The 26,099-nt window shown below is 45.8% G+C and overlaps 1 protein-coding gene across 8 annotated transcripts in view; it reads left to right on the top strand.

The window, feature by feature from the left end:
* BCAS3 (BCAS3 microtubule associated cell migration factor) overlaps positions 1-26,099 on the top strand; it is a 292,223-nt gene that overhangs the window by 151,012 nt on the left and 115,112 nt on the right. Inside the window, exon 22 of one of the 8 annotated variants that reach the window (XM_065732041.1) lies at positions 906-1,183. The exons of the other annotated variants lie outside the window; for them this stretch is intronic. Coding sequence (XP_065588113.1) covers positions 906-910 — 5 coding nt within the window. The 3' untranslated portion in view covers positions 911-1,183. Of the gene's footprint in view, positions 1-905; positions 1,184-26,099 lie in introns of those variants that run through there. 8 annotated transcript variants of the gene reach the window in all.

Genomic DNA, 26,099 nt, shown 5'->3' with positions numbered 1-26,099 from the left:
CCCTGTGAGTTTTACTAGGTGAACAGAGAAGGGTTTGAACCGGAATGGCTTAAATTGGTTCCGTCTATTTCTTTTTGTTTCTTAGGAGTAAAACGTCTGGATGGACGTGTCAACAGGTACGCCGTGTCTGCAGCCTGAGCAGCTGGGCTGTACAAGAAGGCTGTGTTCAGACAAGGGTCATGCTGTATTTTTTTTCCCCAGTCACTCTCTTATCTTGAGTTGACACAGAAAGCTTCGTGAAAGCGCTTCATACAGTACCGCTCGTGTTCCAGTGGTAGGATGTATGTGTGTCTTCCACACGTGGTCTGCCTTCGCCAGTTTTGTTTAAATGAACGAGTGGGTTCTCCAGTGTTGGTGATGTGGCACTGAGCTACAGCTGCTAACACTGCTGGAGCCTGCCTGGAAAGGTGGTCAGTGAGGATGCTGAGCCCTGAGAAGCTGAGGGAAGGATGGTGGCTGACTTTGTGGTATAAATCAGGCTCAGCAGTTGGCGTCGTGTGTCACGCACCGGTTCACTGCGGTATCACTCCGTCGGTTAGAACAGCTTGAATGATTCAAGCTGAGAGCGAACAACGCAGTGATGAATTAAGTGGTGTGCCTGTTAGTGTATGGGTATGTTTTTATGCATACACGTTGAATAGTTGGTATTTTAAATGAGGGGAAAACACCGTGGTGCGTTAACTCAGATCGCTGTTACAAGCTACTGGTCAAAGTGTAGACACAAGTACAATGAATGGTTTTGCTGTGTTTGTGAGAGGAGCAATTTCTTGCATTTTTATGTGACTGGTACTTGAGATGCATTATTCCCAAGACATGAATGTGTAGACACAGATGTGAAAATCTCTTAACTTCCAGCCAAACTTTTCCAGATCTTATCACTATAATTTATTCTTTACTCTCTGTAGACTAGAAAAATGTCTTCTTTCACATAACTTTATACATCGGAGGAAAAGGAAAGTTCTCTCCTACCACATGCAAAGTGTTGAAGATAGGATACTGTTGGCTTTAGCACGCTGACTTTTGTAGTCGCCTGTAAAAACTCCAGAGCTTCAGAAGGGAAGTGAAAAACCAGAATTTACCTTTCCACAAAGAATAAAAGTTTCCATTGTTCCTGAGCTACATTGCTGAAAGCACAAATGTGCAGGAACAGATAATTTTTTGGAAGTATACGTTTGTATACGGGTGTGTATGTGTGCATGGGGCAGCAATAAATTACAAATGAATTTGTTTGCTTTGAGTGGCAATTGTTTCATCCTTCTTACAACTACTATTTACATAACCTTTAACCAAACGGAGAGTAGCCAAAGCTTTGTCAAGAGCAAGAATTGTTTTTCTGGCTGGTGCTCGTCGCAGCTCAGTTCACTGCAGTTGTGTGGCACAGTGTACGCTCACGCTGTGCGCTGACCGTGTTGAGATGGGGACATCCTGCCAGAATTTTTCTTTCAGTTAAAGATCAAAATAGATGTGTGTCACATTAGGTGTCATTAGAATAGAGCTTGTGATAACTAAATAATAGATTTAATGCTAACTAATTATCTTCAAAGATGTCGACACAACTGCAAGAGGAGAACGTCACAAATTGCCTTTTGAAACAGAGTAGGCTGTCTGCATTAGCAAGGGTTTTTTTTTTTCCCTTTAGCAAAAACCAAAGGACAACAGTCATTATACGATTCTGTACTTTAAGTATTTTCATAATCCAACATAAATTGGCCCACCCAAGGATTATGTCTGTCTTATAAGGATGTGTTTATATAGTCATTGGGTGAAAGATTGCAGAAGTTGAACCACTAGTTTTGAAAGCCGAGCCAGACCAGGAAAAATCAGGATACAATTTGGCACTTATGGAGACTAAATGATTTCCTTTTTAGCTGCTGATTTCTACTGGGAAATGTATCCTTGGACTGAAAATTGCATCCGGAAAAATGTTTATGTAGTGTTTTTCAAATGACTGATTATTCCTCTAACCTTTAACACGCACTGTGTGTGATTTTTGTTCCCTATTAACTCTTTCACAACCAAAGGAATGACTTCCTTCACTGTAAGTAAAATTAAGTGTATATTTCACATCATGCAATACTTTAATGCTGTAATGACACAAAAGAAGACAAGCCAGGGATTTTATTGAGTTGGGAGCACTGGGAAATCCGGCTCATCTTCTCTGTCAGGCTTTCCTGGAAGACGCTATCCCCGCACAACAGCGAGTCAGACAGAGCACAATGACATTTTATCCTGATTACTGCAGAGAAAGAGAACAAAAATGTTCTTAACATCCCATTAGATGCAGTTTTCTGCTGGCCAGGGGAGATTTCCCCAGGGCACGTGTCTGAGGCAGGGGGAACGTGCTGCCTGCTACTGGCTGTTACTTGCTGCTGGATGCTGCGAGTTAATTCAGGGTGGGCTTGGGGTTTATTTGGGGGTACAGCTTTAACAAAACAGGCAGGTTCAGATTAGCTCCACAGATGAATGCTGTTTGGAGTTAAAATGGTGTCAGTGGTGTCTTCTTCGCATAAAGGCATGCCATTACTCACTGTGATCCCTCTTGCTGGTATCCTTGCGTAGAAATATTTGTGTTTGGTTTTCTCCTACATCCAGAGCCTCGGTGATGCAGGATGTGAATCTGCATGCAGGCTGTTGAAATCCTTGCCTGGGCTGGGTTTAGTGCAAGTGTCTGCCCATGGGAGAGTGAGAAAGCTGCTGATGACCTCGTGAAACCACGTGTCATTAAAAGGCATTCCAAGCAATCTACACAGAGTGAATTGCATGCTAACGTATGAGCATGTCTGCAGCATTGTTTTATTGGGCCAAGCTGTCTGTAAATCATGGTATGTGTTTTCCTGCATAAAAACATTCAGAATTTCAAGACCAATTGAGCTAGTTTCTGTAAAAAATATCACCCAGCCATCACAAGTAAGGTACTCAGTAAAAATCAATAGACTGCAAATGGGGATCTAAGACAAGCACAGCAAAGATAGTCTTATAATGGCTGTTCCTGATGGTCTCATCCAAAAGGGCAGGTTTGTATCCTGAGAGAGGAAGCAGAGTTGGAGAGAAACGAAATTCCAGTCCCACAGATCCCCATGAGTTTGGGCAGAGGTGTCGGCTCCTCGCTGGACCCCGTGCTGGCAGCATTGCTGGCCACGGGGTGATCATCTGTCCTTCTGACATCAACTGGGAGAAGATGGTGACAAATAAAAGCTGCTTTTCCTCATGACAGCAGTAGTCATCGTTCCTGCCCTGGTTGGGAACTCCGTGCTGCTGCCATTTTCTTTGATTTCTCCTTCCAGTTCTTTTTGATCATTTCTCCTGCAGCTTTGTTTTCATGCACGTCAAGGAAGATCTGTATTTATAAGCAAGAGGATGCAGCCCTGCTTGCCTCCTTTTACCAGGAGCAGCAATTCCCAGACCGTCCCTTTCATTTGAGGTAATAATGGTTTTAGGAAACACGCAGAATGTGTAACAGTCAAATGTCTTTTAACCACCCATTGATGGAGTGAAATTTGGCAGATGACAGGGGAACGTTTTGTTGTATTCCTGAAATCTCAATAGCTTGACAGCTGTGCAGAGTCCCCTGAATTTACGAGAGCTGAATGTTGGGGTTTGGGGTTTATTTCATATGGAGCCCAGCAGAGACTCTGACGGAAACTGTTGACCCTTCTTTGTGCTGTTTCTTTACTGTCTCGTCAAACATCTGGAAAACAGCATGTTTGCAGTCATTTCACAACATAATTCTGCATTTACATCATGTGTTATCTGGTAGAAGTTTTCTTGTTTTTTCAAGGGGAAAAAAAATAAAAAAGGAAAAGAAAAATCAGCAACTCGAAGGCTGCCATAAGGTCAAGTGGTGACGGTGGATGCTGCCTGTACTGAACATATGTTTAACTCAGAAAAGCTAAGGCAGTTCCCAAAAATTTGGTAACCATTATAGTACTTCCTAAGTCAGTTCCGGATGTCAGGCCCTAGGTGGAGGGGGATGGGGCCGCGCGGAGCAGCGCACGGCTCTCCACGAAAGGGATTTGGTCTGGCAGCTGATGCAGCCAAGGAGCAAATCACGCAAGGCAGAGCTAGACAGGAAACGCTTCTGAAAGTGCTGTTTTGAGAGAGGATCATGAGATCAGGCAAGAAGCTGTGAACTTTACATGCAACCAAGGCCAGATAGCATTGCACTAGCCACCTGAGGGCTTAGAAATAAGAAAGGAAATTAAAGGATCATTTAAGTGGAGTGGGACCAGACAACTTAAATGACAATTTTCATCTTTGAGAAAGGAACACTGAAGTATATTGAATTCTTTGAAGTAAAGTAGCACGATTGATGCAGCGAATATTTTGGTTACATTCCGTGCTCTGATTTAGCAGCTCTTCTAATACAACTCATCTCTGACTTTACTGAACCACCTATTTATAGCACTGACAGATTGTTGGTCTCCCTGGACCGAATGCTGCGTGCTCCTTTTAACAATCTGAACTTACTTAGATAACTCCTGAGTTAAAAACACATTAATTAATAAGCATCAGTAGCAGATTTTTTATTGTTACTTTGATTAACGTGAAGTAGGAAATGTTTTTATGTTGCTCACGGTAACCCCTTTAAATGTAAGAAACTTGGGTGTGAGCCTAGAATCACTTAGAAGTTCACGACGAGTTAATAGCAAAGGTTATATCTCTTTCGTTGCCCTCCGTTTGGGATTCAGCCTGCTCAGGCTTAAACCTTAATGTCAGAGCTGCTCTGTACCTGTGGTTCTGCAGCAGGGAGGGGTCAGAGCAGCGTGGTTCCTGCTGCTGTGGGTCCTGAGGAAGACAGCCAGTGCCTGGCACAGCCCGCTCCTGATGGAGCCCTTGGAAAGCAACGAAGCATACTAATGCTAATGCACAGGGTCATTGTCCTTCTTTAACTTGAATCAGAGTTAAACCTAGAATCCCTAAGCGTGTTAAAATGCTCTCTCTGTGTGAGATTCAGAAACTGAGATGCTACGGCTATACACCCCACCATAGAAATACCAAAGAGAGAAGCACACATAAGCGTCAGCAGAGCTCAGTTTTGGCCATGTAGCATTTGCAGGTGCCCTTCTTTACCTCCCAGTTAAAACTGAAGACACTTTATATAGTCCAAAAGGTCAAGAAATTTAGTAAGCAACAGTAGATCGGTTGTGTTGGTTCAGGGCTGTGGAAGGATTTAGTGCTGAGTTTGAGCACAGGAGTGTGCTCACTGGGTGGATGTGATTTCTGGACGCGGCCGAACCGGGGAAGTAGGCGCGGTGCAAGATTCTTCTTTTTCTGTGATCTTTCCTTCTATGGCCATAATCGTTTATCTACACGGGCCAGGTTTCCAGGTACCATAGAGATGACTCTTAAGAAGGAAAAAATTGTGGATGGCTGCAATTGTGGTTTTGGAAAAGCTTGCTCTGGGATTTTTGTTTAACAGCTATTGGATACGAGGATGCTTAGTTTGCTAATTTGGATGCCAATACTTAGTATGGTTTTACAGCTCTCAGTTATTTCATAGTGGTGCTGGCATTCCGACGACTCGGGAAAAAGCACAAAGGTTTTGGGTGTGCATTCAGGATTTTTTCTGTGATGTGTTTGGCAAGCACTAATGTGTTCCTGGGATTTTGTACAATTTTAAGGAATAATAATGACGATTGAAATATTAATTGTTTGTGTAGTTGGAACCTCAGGCAGTAGTTTGAAAGAGATCTGATGCAGGTTGAGCAGCACCAGTACGGATAACGCGTGCAGATATTTTTCCTTTAAGATGGAGACTGTTCAGTTCTGTTTGTGAATAACCTTTAAAAACAAAAGAATAATAAGGGAGTGTCCTGGGAGTAAGTCATCCTCCAGAAATTTCTCTTTCCTCTTCTTTCGCTTTTGTTGTACACAGATCTTTCTCTCCAAAAATTCTGGCTCTGCAGCACGAGGTGTCCATTACCACATTTTTTTCCTCGAGCGCTTTCCAGTAGGAAGTAGAAGTGAAAATTCACTGTGTCAGTTGAACCAAGCACGAGGGTGGTAGCACATTTCCTCTCTATCAGTAACGCACCCTTCATACCACGAGAACAATCTGTGCACAGGAGGCTTTTAAATGATTGCTCTGAATGCAAGTCCCACAAAGCCTGGAAGGTAGTGATGGTTCACTGCCTTGCTGTTGTTATGTTGGCCATTCTTCCTTGAGGCCACGGAGCCCTCAGGTTTCTCCAAGCCTTTAGTGGTCTGCACTTCGCTGTTATTCTTTCCCTGAGAGTGCTGATTAGTGACTTGCGGTATGGATGCTGATTTATCGCAGCCCAGAGTTGCCCCTTGGGGGCTGAGCAGAAACACTCATGAAGGAGCCCTGATTAAAAAGAGTGGTAATGAAGACAAATGTTTCAGAGGGAGTCAAGAGCAAACCAGGCCTTGGCATTCCCACTGTTCCTCTGAGCTTTTGGAGAGGAGGTAACAGTGGCCAAAGGAAATATTTCCCCCTTGTTGTTTATTTCTCATGGCACTGGAAAAATTTTTCTTTTCCTCCTGGGTGTTCTAACTCTCACTTGTTAACTGCTTTTCATGCAGGGTTGCAATTAACCCTTGGCAGATACTTACCATGTTCCCTTTATATTCACTCTATACATAAAGAAGTTTTTATGCTTTGACCTGTTAACCATTTTAAGATTCTTTAAACTTGACAGTTTCATCTAATTTCTCACATCATTAAATTGTACTTTATTTTCCAACAGTCCATTCGCATGAGGTTTGGTGTTTGTTTGATATCTTTAATCATCTTTTTTTCCGACACTACCTTGTTTAATAAGGAAAAGGAATGACAACAAGTAACGCTTACAGGCAAATTTTAAATCAGAGAGAGGTCACAAAGTTCCTATCTAGCTCTGGGTGTGTAACTCAGGCCAGATTTCAGAAGCATATTGGTGGGAGCTAGATGGTGCACTGTTTCTGCTAAGCAGATATTCCAAACAAAAATCAACACAATGCTTTTACCCTCTTCTGGGTTTGAGAGTGTTCTTGTTTTTAATTCTGTTGGGATTTTTCATTTTTAAAGATCAGCCTGGGTTGTAATTAGTGTACAAACGGAGAAGCTGAGCGCGTGGAAGAACATTCCATGACTTTGTTGGCCCTTGCACGATGCATACAGGAATTAGGTCGGCCTATTTCAATCCATCCTGATTTCCACGTGAGCTTTTGTGTCAGGTTTGTGCTCACATGAGGGTGCCCATCCACCAAGGGAGGGGTGAGCAGCACTGAGCAGCACCGGGATGCCTGGGGAGCTCGTGCTCTCTGCTCTCCCTCCAGCTGAGGTGCAGGAGTCGGATCCTGAATGGGGTGAGGGAGAAATTTGGGCTGGAAGGGCTCTGAGGTCTGTGAGCCCATGTCCTGCTCAGAGCATCAGCTGTGCGGTCACATCGGGCTCTGAATGGCGTACGAATGTTACTTTGCATTCAGCAAGAGTGTCAGAGTACTTTCCAAAGGTTAATTAGCTCTCCCATGTGAAATTTTATCTTACGCTCTGCTTTACAATAGTATTTGAACCTGTCCTGGGGAGAGTTCAGTTTTCCTTCTAAAATACTGTGGCAAAGAAATAGTTCATCCAAGGAACGACCAGGGAGAAGGGCTTTCCCTGATTGACTAGCCTCGGTCATGATGCACCTAAAAGGTCAGGGATTGTTTTGAGAAAGTATTTTAAAGGATAGGTCTGTGTTTTCTCTCTGTCTGAGAATCTACTTAGAACTTCCATGGTCGTTCTTGCAGTATTAAATAAACTTACAGCACAAAGGCATCTACAGCTACTGGCTAATCATTCTCATACTTCCGAAATGTAAGAATTCTTCTGCACTAGGTCTGAAAAATAAAATCGGATTCCTTCATATCCTTTTGTGGAACTTTTGGTTTTGTTTTATGTGGGAGTGACAGAGGATGAAACAACTCTGGTGTGCAGTGCAGGATGGGTGAAGGAGCACGTGTGATGCTCTGCAAACTTAACTCAATTGCTGCACGGTCGCGTGGCACTCAGGCAGTGCTGGTTGTGTGTCCAAACGAAAAGTCGTGCGAGTCTTCTGACACTGACAGTTGTTGAGTATAAATAGGAGTGGTATGTAGTTAGCAGCAGTGTCTGGAACATGAAGCATTGGCAGCAACTGGTGTAACCTTGATGGCACCAGCCCTTGTCTTTGAGCCATTGCACTGTTCAGAAGTTTGGAAATTTGGGTTTTTAAATCTGATTAACTTGTGGGTGGTGTAGAGCTAGTTTGGGGCTGGCATTGCTGCACTAGTCAGACTGCATCACCATCAGCTGCCCACTAATTATCAGGAAATTTATAGCTGCATTAGGTAAATGTCACTTCACTGCAGTGGCCTGGAATAAGAGTGTTTTCTGCTCTGAATTAGCACCATCGGCACGTCTCAGTGAGAGTCTATCCAAGCAAGCTAAGGGCTTTATTTATGCACAAGCGTATTAGGGTCTTAAGAAAGGGTAGCTGAAAGATGTTGCCTTGCTTTTTTTGAACCGTAACATCTCTCCATCACAATTGTGTATTTATTTATTCATTATGCATAATCACATGTAAAGTGTTTAAAAATAATCTGCTAATTTGAGAATGACAAGATCTGCATTCAGCAATGTAGCATACTTAACTCTGCAAGAAGTCTTCAGAAACATAATACAGAGCAGTGATTATTTGGTCCATTTTCCTGTTGGAAAAATTCCTTGTTGGGTGATGTAACTCTGTTGGAAATACGAGCAAGAGCTCTCAGAAGTCGTGGAGTGAAGTACTGTCTCAGGGATCGCTGTCTCTGCGTTGTGCACTCTAACAGTACGCTTTGACTCCTGTTTTGGGCAAATCCTGACCACGATATTTAAGTGTGGGTGCAGGATCACACAATTATCTGTCCCCATGCACAGCCTTCTCTCTTCGATAAAGCTGAAGGACTTTCTGCTGCTGTTACATAGCAGACTCACTGTAGTTGCTTAGATAGTTGAAGAGATTCAAAGAAAGTCGCTGTCCAGTGTTAAACACTTGGCTCCCCTTCCAGTTTTGTTCTTGCTGCTTTTATGGTTCGAAGTGATACAGATGCGACAAAGCCCGCGTACTGTATTCCACGCACCTTTCTGCTAGGTTAGTGACACAAGCGTTGGCACAGGCCAACTGAACCACTTACTGCCAAAAGATCTTGTTATTTGATAGGAGCAGGTACACATCATAGTCAGAGGAGCATAATTTTTACAATAGACAGTTCTGCCTGGAGGTGTATTTCAAGGTTGTATGGAAGTTGCTTCCCTTCGTTCTTCACAAGGTACAAAACCCCACGACCTCCTGCCATGGCTCCCAGTTCCAGCATGCAGCAAAGAAATGAAATTCTGGGAGTCAGTTTGGTCTGGAACAGATTTACTGCAAGCATTAAAACTGTCTCATGGGAGAAGACTTCATCTCTTCCACCTGAACAGTTGATGGTATAGAATTCTTCCCATTACATTCAGTATGAAGACAGCGATTGTTTTTGTATGTAATGTGTTTCAGCCTTTATTAACTTATTTGAGCAGTGGTACTCCTCAAATACATCCTAGTAGTTGGCCTCAGAAAATCTTAGGGTGGTGAGATTTAGCGAGTAGCTAAGTTTTTCCTTCTCATCAGTGTAGATGTTCCCTCAACTTGGTTGGCTCTTCGTTCCGGTGCGGTGGCCAAAAGCACAAACTCATGCTGCTGTCTCAGGGTGGTAGAGCAGTCATGACTCAGGTTTATTGGGCATGGTGGTGGCGGCCTGACAGTTGGACTTCACCATCTTGAAGGTCTTTTCCAATCTTGATGACTCTGTGAAAACACAGCAGCAGCAGAAAATGTACCATTCTCAGCTCCGGCGATGACCGGCGCAGGCACAACTTCTCCCTCACTGCAGCTGTGAGCTTGGGGGACTGTGGCCATACTCTTCACAAACCAAGACAACTCTTCCAGAATTTCAAGACTGCAGGGGCAGATGGCTTCTTTACCCCGTGTATCTACAGCACACATTGTACATCAGACACGAAGGAATCAGGTGGGAGGTTCTGGGGGGGCAGTAGGGTCCGTCCTCGTGGGTGCTGGGCTGGGTGACCCGCAGTGCACGGTGCAGACGTGTCTGTGTGCAGGCAGCAGGGCCTCGTCTGCAACAGTAAATTAATCAACAGCCAGCCTGTTCCTGCATCAAACTTTTATACTGGTGCTTTTCCATAAGAAATGACCTGATACAATTAGGTACATTACAGTAGTATGAATTTATAATAAATATAAATATAACGTGGCATTTGTATATTACATGATTTAAAATATCCTGATGTTGTAATTGGGAAGTATTGTGACAAATGCTGACTGGGTAAAAGATGCTTTTTCCTCTAAATGCAATCTGATTCATCAGTTGGTAAACATATTTATTGTTGGTTTGTTCCAAACAGAATGGATTAAATAACTCCCTGTGCCAGACAGAAGCATTTCTGATGGTGCTGTGGGTTACCACGTTTCACATAGCACTGCCGAGTACTACAGGGAACACTTTCAAATATCTTACACGGTGTGCCCAGGACATACTTAATTTTGAGCAACTTGACTGACAGTTGCGTGTTTATGGGCATTATGGAATTGAATGGTGATTTTCACCCTCCCTGGAGTCCAGGCTTTGGTTGCCACAGAACTAAGGTTGCCATTGCATTCCTGATGGAAGCACAACCTCAGAACTTGGGCTGAGCAGAGCAGGGCTGGCACCTACATCACCTGTGCTGGGGCTGCTCCGTGCCCACATCCCTCTCACCCCGTGTCACTCCTAGGTGTGCTAAATCAGGGTTGTTTGCCCCGAGCGTGAGGTTGGCTGGTGCCTGACTTCTGAGCTGTCATGGAGCCTGTGCTTCTCCTTCCCTTTTGAGCAGGAGTTCCAGCTGAGTTCAGCTCTCTCCGTGAGGTGAGGACTTCTGTCCTTATTTGTTATGCAATATTGTGCTGCTTTCGGTGAAGGGAAGGGAAAAAAAATGTCTGCCAATATGACTGTGATATTTGGATGATTTATCCCGTTCCTCCTCTGAGTAACCTAACTTTGACATTATTTGTGAACTCCAAGCCTTGCTTGCGTTGTTCTTGCTAGTAGAAAACATAGCAAGGATGTAGTAGGTAATTGAACCCAGATGCACCGAGGGCTGCTCAGCCAGACTGTTATTTTAGCCTACACTAGTAGGTTTTTTAATACGAGTTTGACCTTACTTTGAAACATTCTCAAAATACCATTCTTTAATATCAATTTATATACTCCTGCTTTAAGATGGGGTAGAGTCACTCAAAAAAGTAATGAAACACTTTCTACCTGTTAATATAGGAGATACAGGGAGAGTTTTGGAGTTAATTTATGTATCTAAGGAACAAGTTTGACATGCTGCCTCTCTAATTGGAGCGTTATCGTGTGTGTAGTTGGGATTGGTACCACCAGGGAAAGGCTGATGGCCTGCCTGGCCATGCCAGGATGTGTGTCCACTCTGCTGTGAGCAGGAGGGCCTCAGGTACACAGTGCTATGGGGGTGCACCAACAGGCCATCCCAGTAAGTCATTAAACAGAGTTTAATAACCATGGTACGTATTCATCTTAATTATTTTTAATGGGAGGTAAATGTTTAGTGCATGTGTTCTGAGAGGTTAAGCTGCCTTAGTTCAACAGCTTAGAAATGCATTCCTGATTTCCCTCCCAGAAGAGTCTCGCTGCCAAGATGGCAGTTTGGTTCTGACATACATGTAATGTACTTTCCATATCCAAACTGTTTTTTTCTACGGGAGGAGCTGTGAGCAGCGGTGCAGAGCGGAGCTGGAGTTCCCTCTTCAATGCAGGCTTTGTCAGCAACAACTGCACACAAAAAACCTTGGGCGTAATTGAATTTCCTGTGAAGATAGCATACTTCTTCTGCTTAAACAGAACTGGTTTTCATTCGTTACCACTCTGGTCAGGTGGAACCAGGGTTGCTACCTTCATAGCTCGGCTGTCTGTTCTTTGTGAAGGATGGCAGCGACTTGGCGGTGAAGTGACAAAGAAGCAAGATTCGGGGGTAGATCTCGAAGCTGAATTCCTAAATTGATTACTTTTCTCAATTTCACTCCAATGTAGTGATCGATTCCTGAAGCTGCTGGTTGTGAAGCAGAACGGATATTTGCACGATGCCCACGCCAGGCAGGCTGCAGCTACTCTGAATTCCTGCTCACGTGCTGCTGCAGCCGTGCACACAGCGGGGCTGTGGTGGGGCTGGTGGTGACACACTGCTTCCAACCTGTTTGGCTTTGGGCACTGCAGCTTAAAATATAGAAGGTGAGAAATTAAAAATGGTTTGGCGTTTTTCTTTCTGTTCTCTTATCAGAAATGTTCATTCAGAGTAAAACAACTGTTAGAACAAGATAACAACTTCAGGCCAGCTGTCAAATGTTTACCATTATCAAACCTCTCCCTAGGGGAAGATGCGACTTTGGCTCGCCTCACCGGCAGTAATTTAATTTTTCCTTCGTTCTGACTCGGAAATGGCAGCATTTTTCAAAGCTTCCTCCCACTGATGGCTGAAATTTTCCTTGTGAAATGATTTCCACCAGTCTTGAATCTTTCTTGCTTCTGCCGTCTTCACCTTTACTGATGGTTCTGCAACTCATCACCAGCTATGCAAACTGACAGTTCACATCCTGGGGCAGCAGCCGGGTCTGGCCTGCAGAAAGGAGCAGCCTGACCAAATTTACGCTCACAAGATCTCTTAATTCACAAAAGCATTTGCTCTAGTTCCTGTTCTCTGCTGCAGGGTCTTTTGGGGGGATGAGCAGGAGAGCGTTCGGAGGGGAGAGAGGCACTCTTCACACTCTGCTGAGTACACAGGCTTTGAGATGAAAAACAGACGGAAAGAGACATTTCCAGCCATCTTGCTGATCTATGCAGGGGTTCACTGAACTGTGCAACATAGCACCAGACCCATGTATCATTTCATGTGCTAATTTCTTCTTTCTTTTTTTCTTTTTTTTTCTTTTTTTTTGACTGAAGGAGTTTTTCACTCCTTGCTGTTGACAAGCATATTAAAATTAAAAGTGGAACCTAAAATGTAAATTGAGTACTCACCAGTTACCCCCTCCTTTGACATCCCGAGCTATGGAGAGATCTGCTTAGTTTTGAGAAGCCTCTGACAAATGAGAATAGTCAGAATAAGTTTTCTGTTTGGTCTGAACTGCACGTAACATCACGGGGTTTTTTTCTCCCTCACAGGCTGAAACACATGCCATATGCTTGCCCAAATGCTTTCCCTTCTTGCACTTCAAGACGGATACCAAACTTTTGTTGCATTCTTTTCACGGGGAAATATTTTGTTCCTTCTCCTTTGTTCCCTCCCACCCAGGGCAGTTTGCAGCCCGAGGAAAGTGATGCTCCCCTGAGTCCCAGCACAGCACAGCTCAGCACGGCCGCAGTGTGTGTGCTCCAGAGCAAAAGGTCATCCCAACACTTTGGGTATTCGTTGGCTTCTCTTAGGAAGCTTCTCCTAAGAATAACCCATTTTACATTTCTGAGATTACTTTGGAGAAAAAATGAGCAGTAATACCAGAATGGAAATCAGGGGGAGGACATTCCAGGTAATTTGATCGTGGTCCTGTAGCGTTCTCCAGTACTTTCCTATCATTAGCTATCCAGTTGCTTAAGGAGCAGTCTGGTAAATTAATATACGCTGTAGTCAAAAGTTTAGACAGGAGGAAAAGTTAACCAAGCTTGTACTGACATGGAGCAGCAGGTAGAGAGATCGGGATCTCGTTGAAGGTGGAGGAATTCTTAGCTTTCCTTAGTGAAGCTTTCATGCCTCTCAGTAAAAGTGGAGTTGTACAGAATGGATGTACCTCTAATGGCATCTTTTGTCTTCAGCACGGATTCTGCCCGTGAGTTGTTCCCTGATGTTTAAGCATCGTGAGGAGGACCTGAGGGACTGGCACGAAGGGATGGATGTATCAGGTTGTTATCAGGATGTATCAGAATCCACAGCAGTGATTCTGAGGAGCTCCGATGCCGTAGTGGTGCGGGTTGACAGCATAGGCCTCGAGGAGCAGGAGCAGTGCAAGGCAGTCAGGGTATTTGTCATCTTAATAAACGGACCAAATAGAAAAATAAACATGAATCTTATCAGTCTGCATTTTTGCTCGGGATGAAAGTGTTTGAAGAAAAATCGTACAGGAATCCGTGGTAGCTCAAGGAGGTTAAACTCAACAGTTGTTTCCTTTGAAGTGTATGACCACGAGGTTAATTGCCAAAACTGCTTGTGGAAAAGGTGGTAACAATTTAACACGACTGTACAACTGCACGACTCAGATGAGTATCAGGTGTTTGCAGATGGGGTTTTTTGTGTTGGGTTTTTTTGTCGGTTTTCTTTTTTTGGCCTAACAGGAAAAAGGGGAGGAAAAAAAAAAAAACCCAGAATGAGAAACAGAGGCCAGAGCGGGAGAAGAAAAGCCCGATTAAACAGCCAATAATTCGTTGTTTGCTTTGCCAATGAGGCTGTAATTGGCCGGGAGGTTAATCGCAGCCTGTGGATTGGCGGCCGGGATCGCTGCTGCCGCGCTCGCTCCGTGCTATTAGGCAGGAGCCTGCAATTACCAGGGCCTGCACGGCTCTTCTTCAGGCTCACGACGACTCTGATTTATTATCCCAGTAAGACTGCTGTCAGAAGTTTACAGTTCAAGGCACGGCTTTTGTATTTCTGCTGCTTGCCCTCAAGCTTACTGCAGGGTTTGCTTCCCGGCTTGGGATCATTAGGTTCATTCTTCAGTTCCTGAAGCTGCCGTATTTCTACATGATAATTTACTGAGAACAAAGTTTTTAAACTCAGAATTCCCCAAATCCCTCCGGAAACCCCAGCAGGTCAGTTCAGTATCATAATTGGAAAATTGAAATCCTTCATCATTTACTCTGGGCAAAGAGAGATGCAGAAGTGTGATATACAGGGAGCTAGAGGAAATTGTTTCGATAGACATCTTATTTTTATGCAATATCATTGGGGTATTTTAATTCCGTTTTGACATCTATTCCCATTTCAGTAGTGTGGTGCTGTGTGTGGGGTTTTTTTTCCATTTTGTATCTGCAGCAATTGGAAAACGGACAAAGTACAGCTATTTCAAGCTTTCTATTTCTTGTAAACAAAGAGTTGGCAGCTCCTGGGAACAATGAAAGGAAGGAGTCCTGAAATAGTTAACTGAGCTTTTCTGAACCTCAAAGAACTGAACAACGAGCACAACTCGGAAACCTTTCTCCCACAGCGTAGTTTACTTGCTCATCTGTAAAGCCAAAGCAGCAGCCTGGATCCTAAATGTAATGCATGCTGTCAGTTTTCTGTCTAGTTTTGCTGTTTTTATGTTGTGTATATAAAGCAAAGCTTCTACTGGGAAGATCCCTGCAGCAGGCCGAGCTCTGTGCTCCAGCTGGAGAATCGCGGCGTGGTGCTGGCCGCTATTCACAGCAGTCAGGAAATGTTGAGCGCTAATGTATATGATGTAATTCGAAAGATCACATCTCTCTGGTCTGTTAGAAAACCATGAATTTGGGTCCTGATGGAATCGCCCAAACAATGACACTTTGAAGTGCATTACTTAACCTATCATTTACTTTTTATAAACAGAAAGTTCATTAAATCTCAAAGCCGGGCCTCTCTTGGAGGTGGTTACAACCAAAGGGCAAGCTGTTTGGAAACCTCCCCTTTCTTCCTTTGCTATGGGATCCGACTGAGAAAAAGAGCTAAACTGGCTGCCGAGCATCTATAAACCTGCTGTGAAGTTTATCAGTTGTAAGCCATTTATATTTTCATGGCCGGAGTACGGCCCTTGTGCCGTTCTGTGCTGGTGACGTTCTGCAGGTGGCACAATCCCCACTCCCATCCTGAAGGTGCCTGCTTTCCTGCTTTGTATCAGATGCTGTGTTTGCCTAACACCCTCGCTATAAAGTGAACGTAATTCACAGTTCATAGAGCAAAAGAACTCATTTTACAAGTGTTACATCTCTTAAGCATTAATTTGGGCTGTGCTCGTGAGGATGCTGGAAGGTTGAGAAAGTACAAACCTTAATATAAACCATCTTTTCTTTTTTTTTCTCAACTCCCACTGTGTCCAGTGGCATCCAGTGTGACTCAGCAGTGCTCCGGATGCTCACAAAGCTTCACCACGTTGGGATGGCAAGGAGTCTCAGCTAGAGTGGAAGTGAGAGGTCTCAGTCAGTACTGAGATTCGATTCTTTTCCTTAAAGGAACACTTTCTCACTAAAACACATGGGGGAAATATCCATCCACATTGTTCCTCCATTAATAAAAAAGTAAGAAAAAGAGAAGGGGAATAAGGCTTTGCAATCTGCATATGCAAATCTTACCGTGTTCCTCCAAGACGAGAGGAAACTTTAACTCTCAATAGGTATTTATTTTCTAAATTGGCGACAGACATGCAAGCGAGAATGTTCAAATGACTTCAGCTCTCTTTCTGCCTTCATTATGTCAGGCTAGCAGATCACATATGGCATTATGGAAATCAGCAAATGAAAACCATATTGATCAGCATTGAGAACAAATGTAAAAAAGCTGGACTAGAGGAGGAGAGGTGGAGAAGTATGCTCCACTGTTCAACCTGATAGGCCCTCGTTAAGGCCTTTAATCATTTATTAATGTAAACTCCCTCCTTCCCTTTCCACTCAAATTACCTCAGCCATAGAGCATCCTGCTCCATTTATCTTTTAATGTTTCCTTTATTTAATTTATTTTTAAGCTATACATTATACTTTTATTACAAAATCAAGTTTTTTCTTTTCTAGAGGACAGTATTGAGCAACCAGATTTGATATAAATGTCCCAGCACGCTTGCTGATGAGCGTTAAAGAGGAAGAGCAATGAGCAAGGTTTGCTTTTCGTCTGATGGCAGATTTGGAGTGCTAGAGGACTTGGAGTGAAAAGGAGTGTGTGTTACAGAGCCTCCCCCACATCATGCTGTTCGTAATTAAGGTTGTGTCAGCATTTCCATCATAAACCCTTGTTTACAGGGTTTATAATTCAGCTGTGAAAATTTGCTCCAGGCCAGATTTGACATACAAGGGCTCAACCTCACAGAAAAAGGAGACTTCAGCCCTCCTTCCCTCCCCCAAAACGAAAAGCTCCTCAGTCATTTCCAGAGATGCAAAAGGAAGAAGAGATGAGGTGGTGGTGTTTGGGGCAGTGGACGAGCGTAAACAGCGACAACAAAAAGCAGTTGGGCCAAGAAGCAACCACTTGACTCCTGCAAATGATGCTGCGAACCCTGCTTTCCTGTGCTGGCTGCCAGTTTTAGCAGAAGGGAGCTTTTTTGGTCAGATCTCTAATTTTCAGTCATTCATCAAAACCTTGAGTGATGGACGTGCTGCTCCCGGTAGCTGTTTGCCTGAATACTCTGTCATTCTCTCACAATTTAGATAGAAATTTCCATGGCAATAATTAGGGGGTTGTGCTTTGAAGTCGGTTCTGTTTTATGCTTGAGACAAAGCCCTCTCTGGCCCATGGGGTATTTCCCAGTCCCATCTCCGCCGTGTAATGCAGGCTGTTCTTAGAGATAATCATATACTTTTTACTCAGAATCCACATCTTTCCCACAGCAGCAATATTTTCCCTGGCATTTCTTTAATCCGTTTGTTGCTAGTTGTTTTTTTTTTCTTTTCAAGTCTGATTTCTGCCTGTGTTCACAGCAGTTGGGTGTCTATCGTGCGTTCATTTAAAAGTAACTGATAACAAAACATGAAGGGCAGCCAGAGTCGTGTCCCCTTGCCCAGCTGGGATGTGGGAGCAGGCAGGATGCTGCAGCAGCCCAGCTTGGGGCGCAAGGCTGCTGGCAGCATGGGGTGTGTTGTGTGCTCCATGTGATGATCAGGTCTGAGGGATGGCACCCGATGGGTGCAGAACGGTGCTGCTGTGCACGTCTCATTTGTTCGAAGCAGGACTCCAGGTTTTTGGGGGGATGTTTGTGAGGGGCAGTGAAGATTCATACAGCGATGTGTCTGTGAGGTTCATGTACAGTGTGTGCTGTCCTTCCTCCTCCTTGCACACTCACCCACTTCCAACTTCTTTTCCTCTTTGACTCACATTACAGTTCTACTTTCCTTTCTCCGCTCTCAACATCAAACAGTATATAAATTACAGCAAGAGTGCTGTCTATGGCAGACATACAGCCCTTGTTTGTGGCAGAAGAGCAGAGCATTAAACAGTGAGTGGACTATGCAGAGAGCTCTCTCTCTCTCTCCCCGTTCCCAGTGGGAGTGTTGTTTATAGAGCATTATAATTTATAACTGAAGAGAGTGGATTTAATTTCAGTGGAGGGGGCTCGCCAGCAGGGCGCCAGCCTGCAATCATATGAATCAGCAAGCTGCAAACTCTATTGAATGGAAAGTATTATCGCTGGCCACAAACGGACACTGTTTCTCCTTAAACAACTCCCTCGGTGCAGGAAGACGTTGTCTTCATTCATCTATTTTACATATCCACTCGTTTTAATTTTGCTGTTTCCTAAAAGTATTTTCTTTTTAGGGCGCATCTTTGCTTTTACTGCCCGGCTTCCTGGTCTGACATTGGAAACCGATTATTGTGTGCATGTTGCTGATTTTGTTGCTCTTAAACTCTCCTTTTCAGCGCGCGTGGTTCTTCCAGTGCCATTTTCTTCCGACCCTGCGTACAAGCAACTTTTATGGGAACCGAAGTCAAACAGGCAAACCGGCGTGCAATGAGCCATTAGCATGAATATTGTAAAATGGCAGTCACATTCAATCACGGGCAGTTTCCTTTAATCGTGGCTGTTTGGTGCGTTGTCTCTCCTGCCCAAATGGAAACCTGTTTCCCCGTTCCCCTCCCGTCGGGGCGCGGCGCAGCCCCGCAGTGCTCGCAGGCGCTGAGCGGAGTGCTCGGTCCGCGGACGGCGGCAGGCAGAGCGGCGACACGGCGCGGTCACGTCCCGCGTCCGACGGCACTTCGACGCGAGCGCTTTTTTCCCTTCGTCTTTTTATTTTGCTAACACGCGTAAATAGAAGGGAAAAACACGCGAGGAGCCGGACGGTGCGGGGCCGTGCGAGCGGTGCTGCCCTTCCATCCCGCATCGCCCCGGGCTGTCCCGCAGCTCCGCCGTGCGTCCCGGCCCAGGTCCCGCGCAGCCGGCCCCGCTCCTCCTGCCCCACGTACCGATCTCCAGACCTGCCTAAGGGGGGGGGGGGGGGACACGACGGCGGCAGCGGCGGTGGGGCAGAGGATGGTGGGGCGGTTGGGGCGGGGCGCGCACCGCGGGGCGATGCTGGGAGATGCTGGGAGAGGTTTTGCAGCCCGGAGCTTCGGAGCCCGTCCGGTGTATCCGGAGCGAATGTGGCTGCGGTGCGGTTCCGTTTCGCTCCGCGGACAGAGGGTTGCGCGGCCCCGCGCTGCTGCTGCGGTCTGATGGAGGCGATGCTCCCGTTCGGCACCCGGGGAAGCGGCATCAGTCTCTGTTCGCTCCGCGTTGCATTTACGATAATAAAGTTACTGCCCTCGTTTTCGCAGAGACATTGTCCTGCATTAGCAAAAAAAAAAAGCCACATAAATTATTTGCAAACGAGTGCCTCGTTTTTACTTATTGATTTCCCAGAAGTGGCAAAATGCTTCAGCTTATGTTCGCGACTGTTTATAAAATGTAAAGTGTATTTTTCTCTCTGCCTCTTGGCACACACGGTGAAGTTTGTGAAAGGATTGAGGACTCCACTCTGCTGCTCCTCTCTTCCCATTCCACAGCCTTGTAAGCACTCTGACTGCATTCCCTACGCCGAGCTTCATCCTAAATTCAGGCACTGTATGAAGTAACCCTGTGTAATCCCGCACGGCCGTGCGCGGCTCTTTTGATCCCCTTAGGGGAGAAAGTGTAGTAAAACCCAAACCTGTAACTACACTGGCACGACGGAGCTCTGTACCGTCCAGTTTCTCCTCGTTACCTCTTTTGTACGTGTCACTGTTTTACTGATCCTGGTTTATGCGTTTCGGATCTGAGCTGGTAACGATTTGGGGTGCACAGAGCGAGCTAGCTTAACGTGCAGGAGCAGAGCTGGCTCGCAGCGCTCGCGTTCCGATTTCTTATTGTGGGTGCGGGACTCGATTCGACTTTCAGCGTTCTGCCGTGAAAGATTTAAGTTATATCCCGACTTTATCATTTTTTTGTGGGCAGCTTTCTGTGCAGCCGCCTCTCATTCTGCCTGGGGAGGAGGGCAGCCTGGATCCACAGCTTGCTTTTTCCCTCTGCAGCCGGATCGCGGCACCTGAAGCGCAGCGAGGTGGGCTGCAGCACGCTGCCTGCGGCCGGGCAGCTCGGGGGGAACGCCGGCCAGGGGAGGGCTGCCTGCTTTTATATAGTTCAGAATTACTTGATCAAAGAATTGTAAGAAGTAAAATGCAGAACTAATCTTTATTGAAAATATCTTTGATTTTACTAGGTGACTTACTACTGCGTAACGCTACTTATTTTCGGTTACATGTGCTCCTGCTGTAGGTCTCGCTGCAATAAAGACATTTTTGGGCTCGCTTTGATGAAACTTCACAAGAGCCGTCTGTAGGCTAGAAATATAATTTCCCCTCTGCTTTAATTGTGCTCTGTCGTGTGTTTGACTCAGCTAACCGAATCAAGGGAGCCGTGCTCGGGTGAGCTGAGCGTATCTTATCAGCAGTGCACTCCGTGCCATATTTTTAAGCCGTGCCCATGTGAGAATTAGCATTTGCCGTGCGGTTTTATTCCCTCCATCAGCCCCTGCAGCGGCGCGGGGCGGGCGGCTGCGTGGACATCCCCCACTCACACCCCTCCAAAGAGGTCGTGTCCTTATCGGCGATGGTAATTGATAACAACGTGGCGGTTTCAGTCCGACCCGTGACCTCGGTTCCCGGGGCCCCGCACCGCTCGCTGCCTTCCTCGCTTCCCACAGCTTTGATGTGATCCGGCGGCGGAGAGGGACGCGTGGGGCAGCGCCAGGCAGCGCCGCCTCAACATTTCTGACCCACAATAGTAACCAAATGCCCATATTTCTTCATTTAGCATAATTAATACCTTGTATTTTTACTGACTTTGATAAACTGTCTTTTTTCCCCCTCTTTATTTATTTTTTTTTTAGTTCCCTGTAGCTTTCAGCAGCGATTGCCGGAGCTCTGTAGTTAAAATGCTTTACAGACTATGAAGAACGGCATGTTTCTAAAAAGCTAAGATCAAAAGTCTCAATTAGGTCCCAGCCTGATCTCTGGCTGCGCTGAGATGGCAGAGTTATTTCGTTTTTGGTGTGCTGTCAGCTGCAGCTGTACCGAGCGAGATGCCGAGGAGCGTTTCCGAGCTCTCGCCAAGGGAACCCCCTTCCTCTTATGAACTCATCACTAGGGACGATGTGTACCATCAGGGAAACTCTTCGATGCGCAGTAGTATATCCTTCTTAAGAAGAACTTGCAGGTAGCAATTGGAGGAAATGATGAAACGATTTTCCTTCTGCTCTTGTCGTGAGCGTTCCCTGTGGGTCGGTGCTGAAATCACCGTACAGAAGGAGCTGTGGGGCACCTGCCTGCCCTGCCACACTCCCTCTCCCTCCTGGCTCAGGATCTCTGGCTGACGGTGTACCTGGGAGCAGCCTCAGGAGGTGCACATTGCTGACATCTTCATTTAAAAAAGGATAAGAGGGCACAGTGGCAAGGCAGGGCAGCTGCAGGGCTGCCGGTGGCTGTGGGCAGCGTGGTTCTGCTCTCTGTTCCTGGGGTTTGGAGCTCTGCTCTGTGTTGCTGGGCTCAGCAGCTCTGCTCTGCGTGCCCTGGTCTGTGGGCAGGCCGACGTGGCCGCGGGCAGTGCGGGCAGCGGTGATGGACGGCGCTCGCTCTCCCGGTGCAGGGGAGATGTTATACCCCGTAACCAGATTTGATTCCTTTTTAGTAATAAATGTAGAGTTGCATTTAGCAGCCAGATAAATGTAGAGCCTGTTTTATTGCAGTTGTGATTCTAGATATCTCTATTATGCGTTTTTCTGTTGAACTTTACATGAATCCCAGTAGATCTTCTCTGCCGACAGACACATTAGACCTGGTCCAGGCAGCATTTTCTTACAGGTATCATGGATCTGGTTTTGCAGTGTTGTTTTTTTTATTTTCCAGTGACAGCAGTCATCAAAATACAATGCCTACAAGGCAAGGAAGGGTGAACTTGGGTCAGTGGTAGCACAGCTTACTCCTTCCTCGATGGCATCTCCTCCTCCTTCATGGCACCTAAAAGGATTAGTGAACTGCAGAAGTTCATCTGCATCTCTTGTATGGGTTGTTAGCTGAAGGTTGATTTTCCTGTGAAGTGCTAGGTAATGGGAGGCACTGTGGGGTCAGGTCTGGTAGAAACAAGTGCGTGCTGATGGTGGGAATCGGGACCCCGTGTACGGGTAAGTTGCTTCCTCTCATCAGAGGAAGTCCCCTTATAATCCGAAGTTCTCCTGAAGCTGATGCTTCTCTTAACTCTGTCTTTGTGACTGTAAATGTGACTTGATTGTGTATGTGTCAGGAATTGCTTTGTCCTCGTCGGTACTTTTCATTACTGCTCAGTAATTCTCTGAGTGACTGAAGAAATAAAAACGAGAAAATAGATCTAAATATGTCAGGTGCTTCCGTACCTTCACGTGGCTTTGCAGCGTGCTGCGTTCACAGCAGCAGCGCGTATGCTATTCCTATAGCAATCCAGCAAGGCTGAGCCCTGACAGCATTGTTTCCATCCCGTGTGGCTGCTCCAGCACACGCCGCGTGCACTCGGACATATATGCACAACATGTGCATCACATCCAGGAAGCGTCCCAGCTCCCGTGTGTGTGCTGCTGCGTGCTGTGGTCCTATCAGCACCAGCTCCTGGCCTGGCAGCAGGTTGCACAGCCTGCATCCAAACCAGGGCCACGACCCGGCCCACACATCCAGGGGGCATCGGCCCTGTCCCCCCCCAGGCTGCTGTCACCTCGGCTGGGCAGAGCTGTCCTCACTGCACAGCCCCTGGCTCACTGCTCCCTGGGAAGGGGCTCTGGGGCACCCGGTCCTGAGGGGCTCTGGGGCTGCACCTCGAGCTCTTTCTTCCGTAAGTACACATGCAGCGTTGAAAAAATAAGGCTCAGATCTTGCGGACATCTTAATGAGCGTCTAACTTCAAGTGCAAGTCTGCGAAGTGGCTTTAATAATAACCATCTGTGTAGGTTTGTGTAACGAAGATTTCAGACACGCCGAGGCCCGACGAGCTCACAGCTACCGGGGGGGTGACGTACAGCTCAGGTCAGCATTCAGGCAAAGCAACGTGTGGAGCACTTGGGGAAGGAAAAACAAAAACATCCGAGGGCTCTGCGCTAACAGTTCCCACTCCGAGCAGCCTGTTACTCAGAAATGTTTATGAAATCAGTTCAAGTGTAGAGAATCGGTTGGTGAGTCCACTCTTTAGGTGTGCTTAGTGCTAACTCTTTTAAACAAAGCCCGCATTCCAGCATGCCTTCATTCAGTAATTTAATTGGGATGCAGGTCTTTGGGCTAGTGGCTGATTGGAAAACGTGACCTGCTTGAGAGATCAAGAAGGTAAATTGATAAATGTTGTAGCAAAGGTTAGTAATGTGTGAGAGAGTAGAAGCTGGTCTGGGCTTTGAATCACTGATCAAGGTCAGCTGCAGTTCATTAAAATCTTTAGGGATTTAGATTCATTGTAAATATAGCTGCATACCATAGTTTATCTTGTAAATCCTCTCCATTAGTTGTTCAGTAATATTGCATATTATTGCAGCAGCTCTGCGGTGGTAGATTTACACCAAGGTACAAAGCCAGAGCCCTGTAAATGAGGGAAGGGAGCAGGCTGGAGGCAGGGCCAGGAGATGGGGCTGGGGCACGTCCCAGCGCTGTGCCTGAGCCCTTCCGAGGTGCGCCTGGTGCAGTGCTGGTGCTGCCCTTTGACTTGGATAGGTTTTCCTTCCCTGGCCTTGGTATCCCTGATGTGCTGGTGGGAGTGGCCACGCACACATCCCAGCTGCCTTCCCTGGGGAAGCCAGGCTTCCTGTTGCCCTCCTCACGCTGCTTTGCTTCCCCTTTGGCTTCCAGGCTTCCAGCCTGCCCTCGGGTGATCACCTCCGGTTGATGTTTCTGCGTGTCTGTGATGCTGGGTGCTGAGCCATGCTGGCTCTGCCCACGGCCGCCCCACCGCCTTCCCACAACAGCAGGACCCTGCCCCGTCCTGTCTGACAGATGGGCACTCACATTTCTCATTCCTGACCTCGCACTTTCTGCTCATTTGTCTTTGTTAGACGGAGTCCTCGGGAACATTCTGCACTGTCCACCCTTGTTGGGTCCACTTTCTTTTCATTGACGCCGGTCAGCAGGACCACACCTGCTGTGTCCCCATGGGGTGGCAGGAGCTGGTGGCGGCCTGCCATGTCTATGGGCACAGTGTGGGGCAGCACAGCCACAGGGTGCACTGCTGCTGTACTGCAGGGTTACGTGCATCTGCAGGTGCTGTGGGGAGAGCAGAGCCGTGTTCTTTCAGTCTCACCCAGATCTCTTCCCTTTGGGTTACTCCTGATTCCAGTCTGTTGCCATGAGGTTAAACTGATGTTAAATCTGCTAAAAAAGTGCCTAACAGAAATACTTGGAAAGTCCTTTTCTTGAAGCGTAGCTGTGAATCACTCTGAGCTTAATGGTTTTAAAAAATCTAGAACAAAAGAGGTTTTTTTTCCCTACAACAGCTGTGCAGTTTTATTAAAAATTTAAAGAAATCTTATGTGTCTAATCCTTTGAGCGGATGTGTAATTACTTGGCTTGGGCTCTTACACATGGATAACCTAGCTGTACTGTGAGACAAGATTCTTATGTTTAATTTAAAGAATCATGGGTGTGCTTTGGAGATTATCAACACCAAGCGTCGTAAAGGAGCACAAAACCAGAACAACTATTATACATTATCATTTGTTATACAGATGTTCCAAGCCATCTGACTAGCAGATAGCGTTGGTTGCAGCTGTATTAGCAAGTGATGGCAGAGAATATAGACTGAAAAACTGAATTTCCATCGTGTTGAAGAAGTTCTCCCAAACCTTGGATTGCTCTGTGTGCACAGATTTTTCCCTTTAATGCGTGTTCCCTTCCGGTGAACCTGTTGCTTACACGATCTGTTATTCAAACCACGCATCACATTTCATCTGCACCAGATTCCTTTTTCAACTCGATTGTGATTTTTTGATGGGAAGCCCAACTCAGCAACGTTGAATAAGCTGTTACCTGAAGTGTGCAAAAGAAATTAGAGGCAGTTTTGTACCTCTTGTAGTGTTACTGCCACGGGTTACGTTTCTGTATTGTAGAGTCCAGGAGTGTGGTTGTAGGATGGTGAGGAACCATCTCCTTCTGCTTCGGGTAACTTTCTCAGGACGTGCAGGTGAAATGCAGAGTACGTCTGACTCATTATTCACAATGGTGAGGAACGAGCCTGCATCTGAACTGAATTACAATCTCGTTCAATCAAGTTTGAGATATCAGTCAGAATCAACCCTAATGTGAGCAGGTACAACTCCATTGAAGTCAGGTCTGCTTACAATCAAGCCGATTTTAGCCAAGGGACATTTTTCCTCGTTTCCCCTTTTTTCTCTCCCTCCCTGTCCTGAGCAATGCTCTTCACATTAGTTGCATTTTTTTTGTATTACATTTGATTGTAGCCACTTTGGTAAGACAAACACATATCATGCAATTTTCTTCCATAGAAATCATGTGTGCACATTGTTTTCAAAATCTGTATTACGAAGTCTTTCATCCTTTTATTAGTTTAGTACTTAAGCCCCGGCCATAAGCAAGAAGCCTATCAGTGAAAATCAATTGAAATGCAGTTAGATACAGATCTGATGTACTGTGCAAGGAGGCTTAGACACAGCACAATAAAATCAATTAAGGCCCTTCCAGCCCCGTACAGTTTTACCCATCCAATCACTTTTCACACGTTCCCTCCATTAGTTTTGCAAGTGGGTTTTTTTGTTTTTTAATGTGAATTATGATGAATGAGACCCTTATGAATATATAGATGGGTCATTACCCTATGAAAATCAGACTTACTGGTGCTCAGTGATTAAGGCTTTCTGCTGCTGCT

This window comes from Cyrtonyx montezumae, unplaced genomic scaffold (genome assembly GCF_038088225.1).
Source record: "Cyrtonyx montezumae isolate F1298 unplaced genomic scaffold, pur_monq_1.0 scaffold_15, whole genome shotgun sequence".
Taxonomy (NCBI): domain Eukaryota; kingdom Metazoa; phylum Chordata; class Aves; order Galliformes; family Odontophoridae; genus Cyrtonyx; species Cyrtonyx montezumae.
This window is presented reverse-complemented; position numbering and strand designations above follow the sequence as displayed.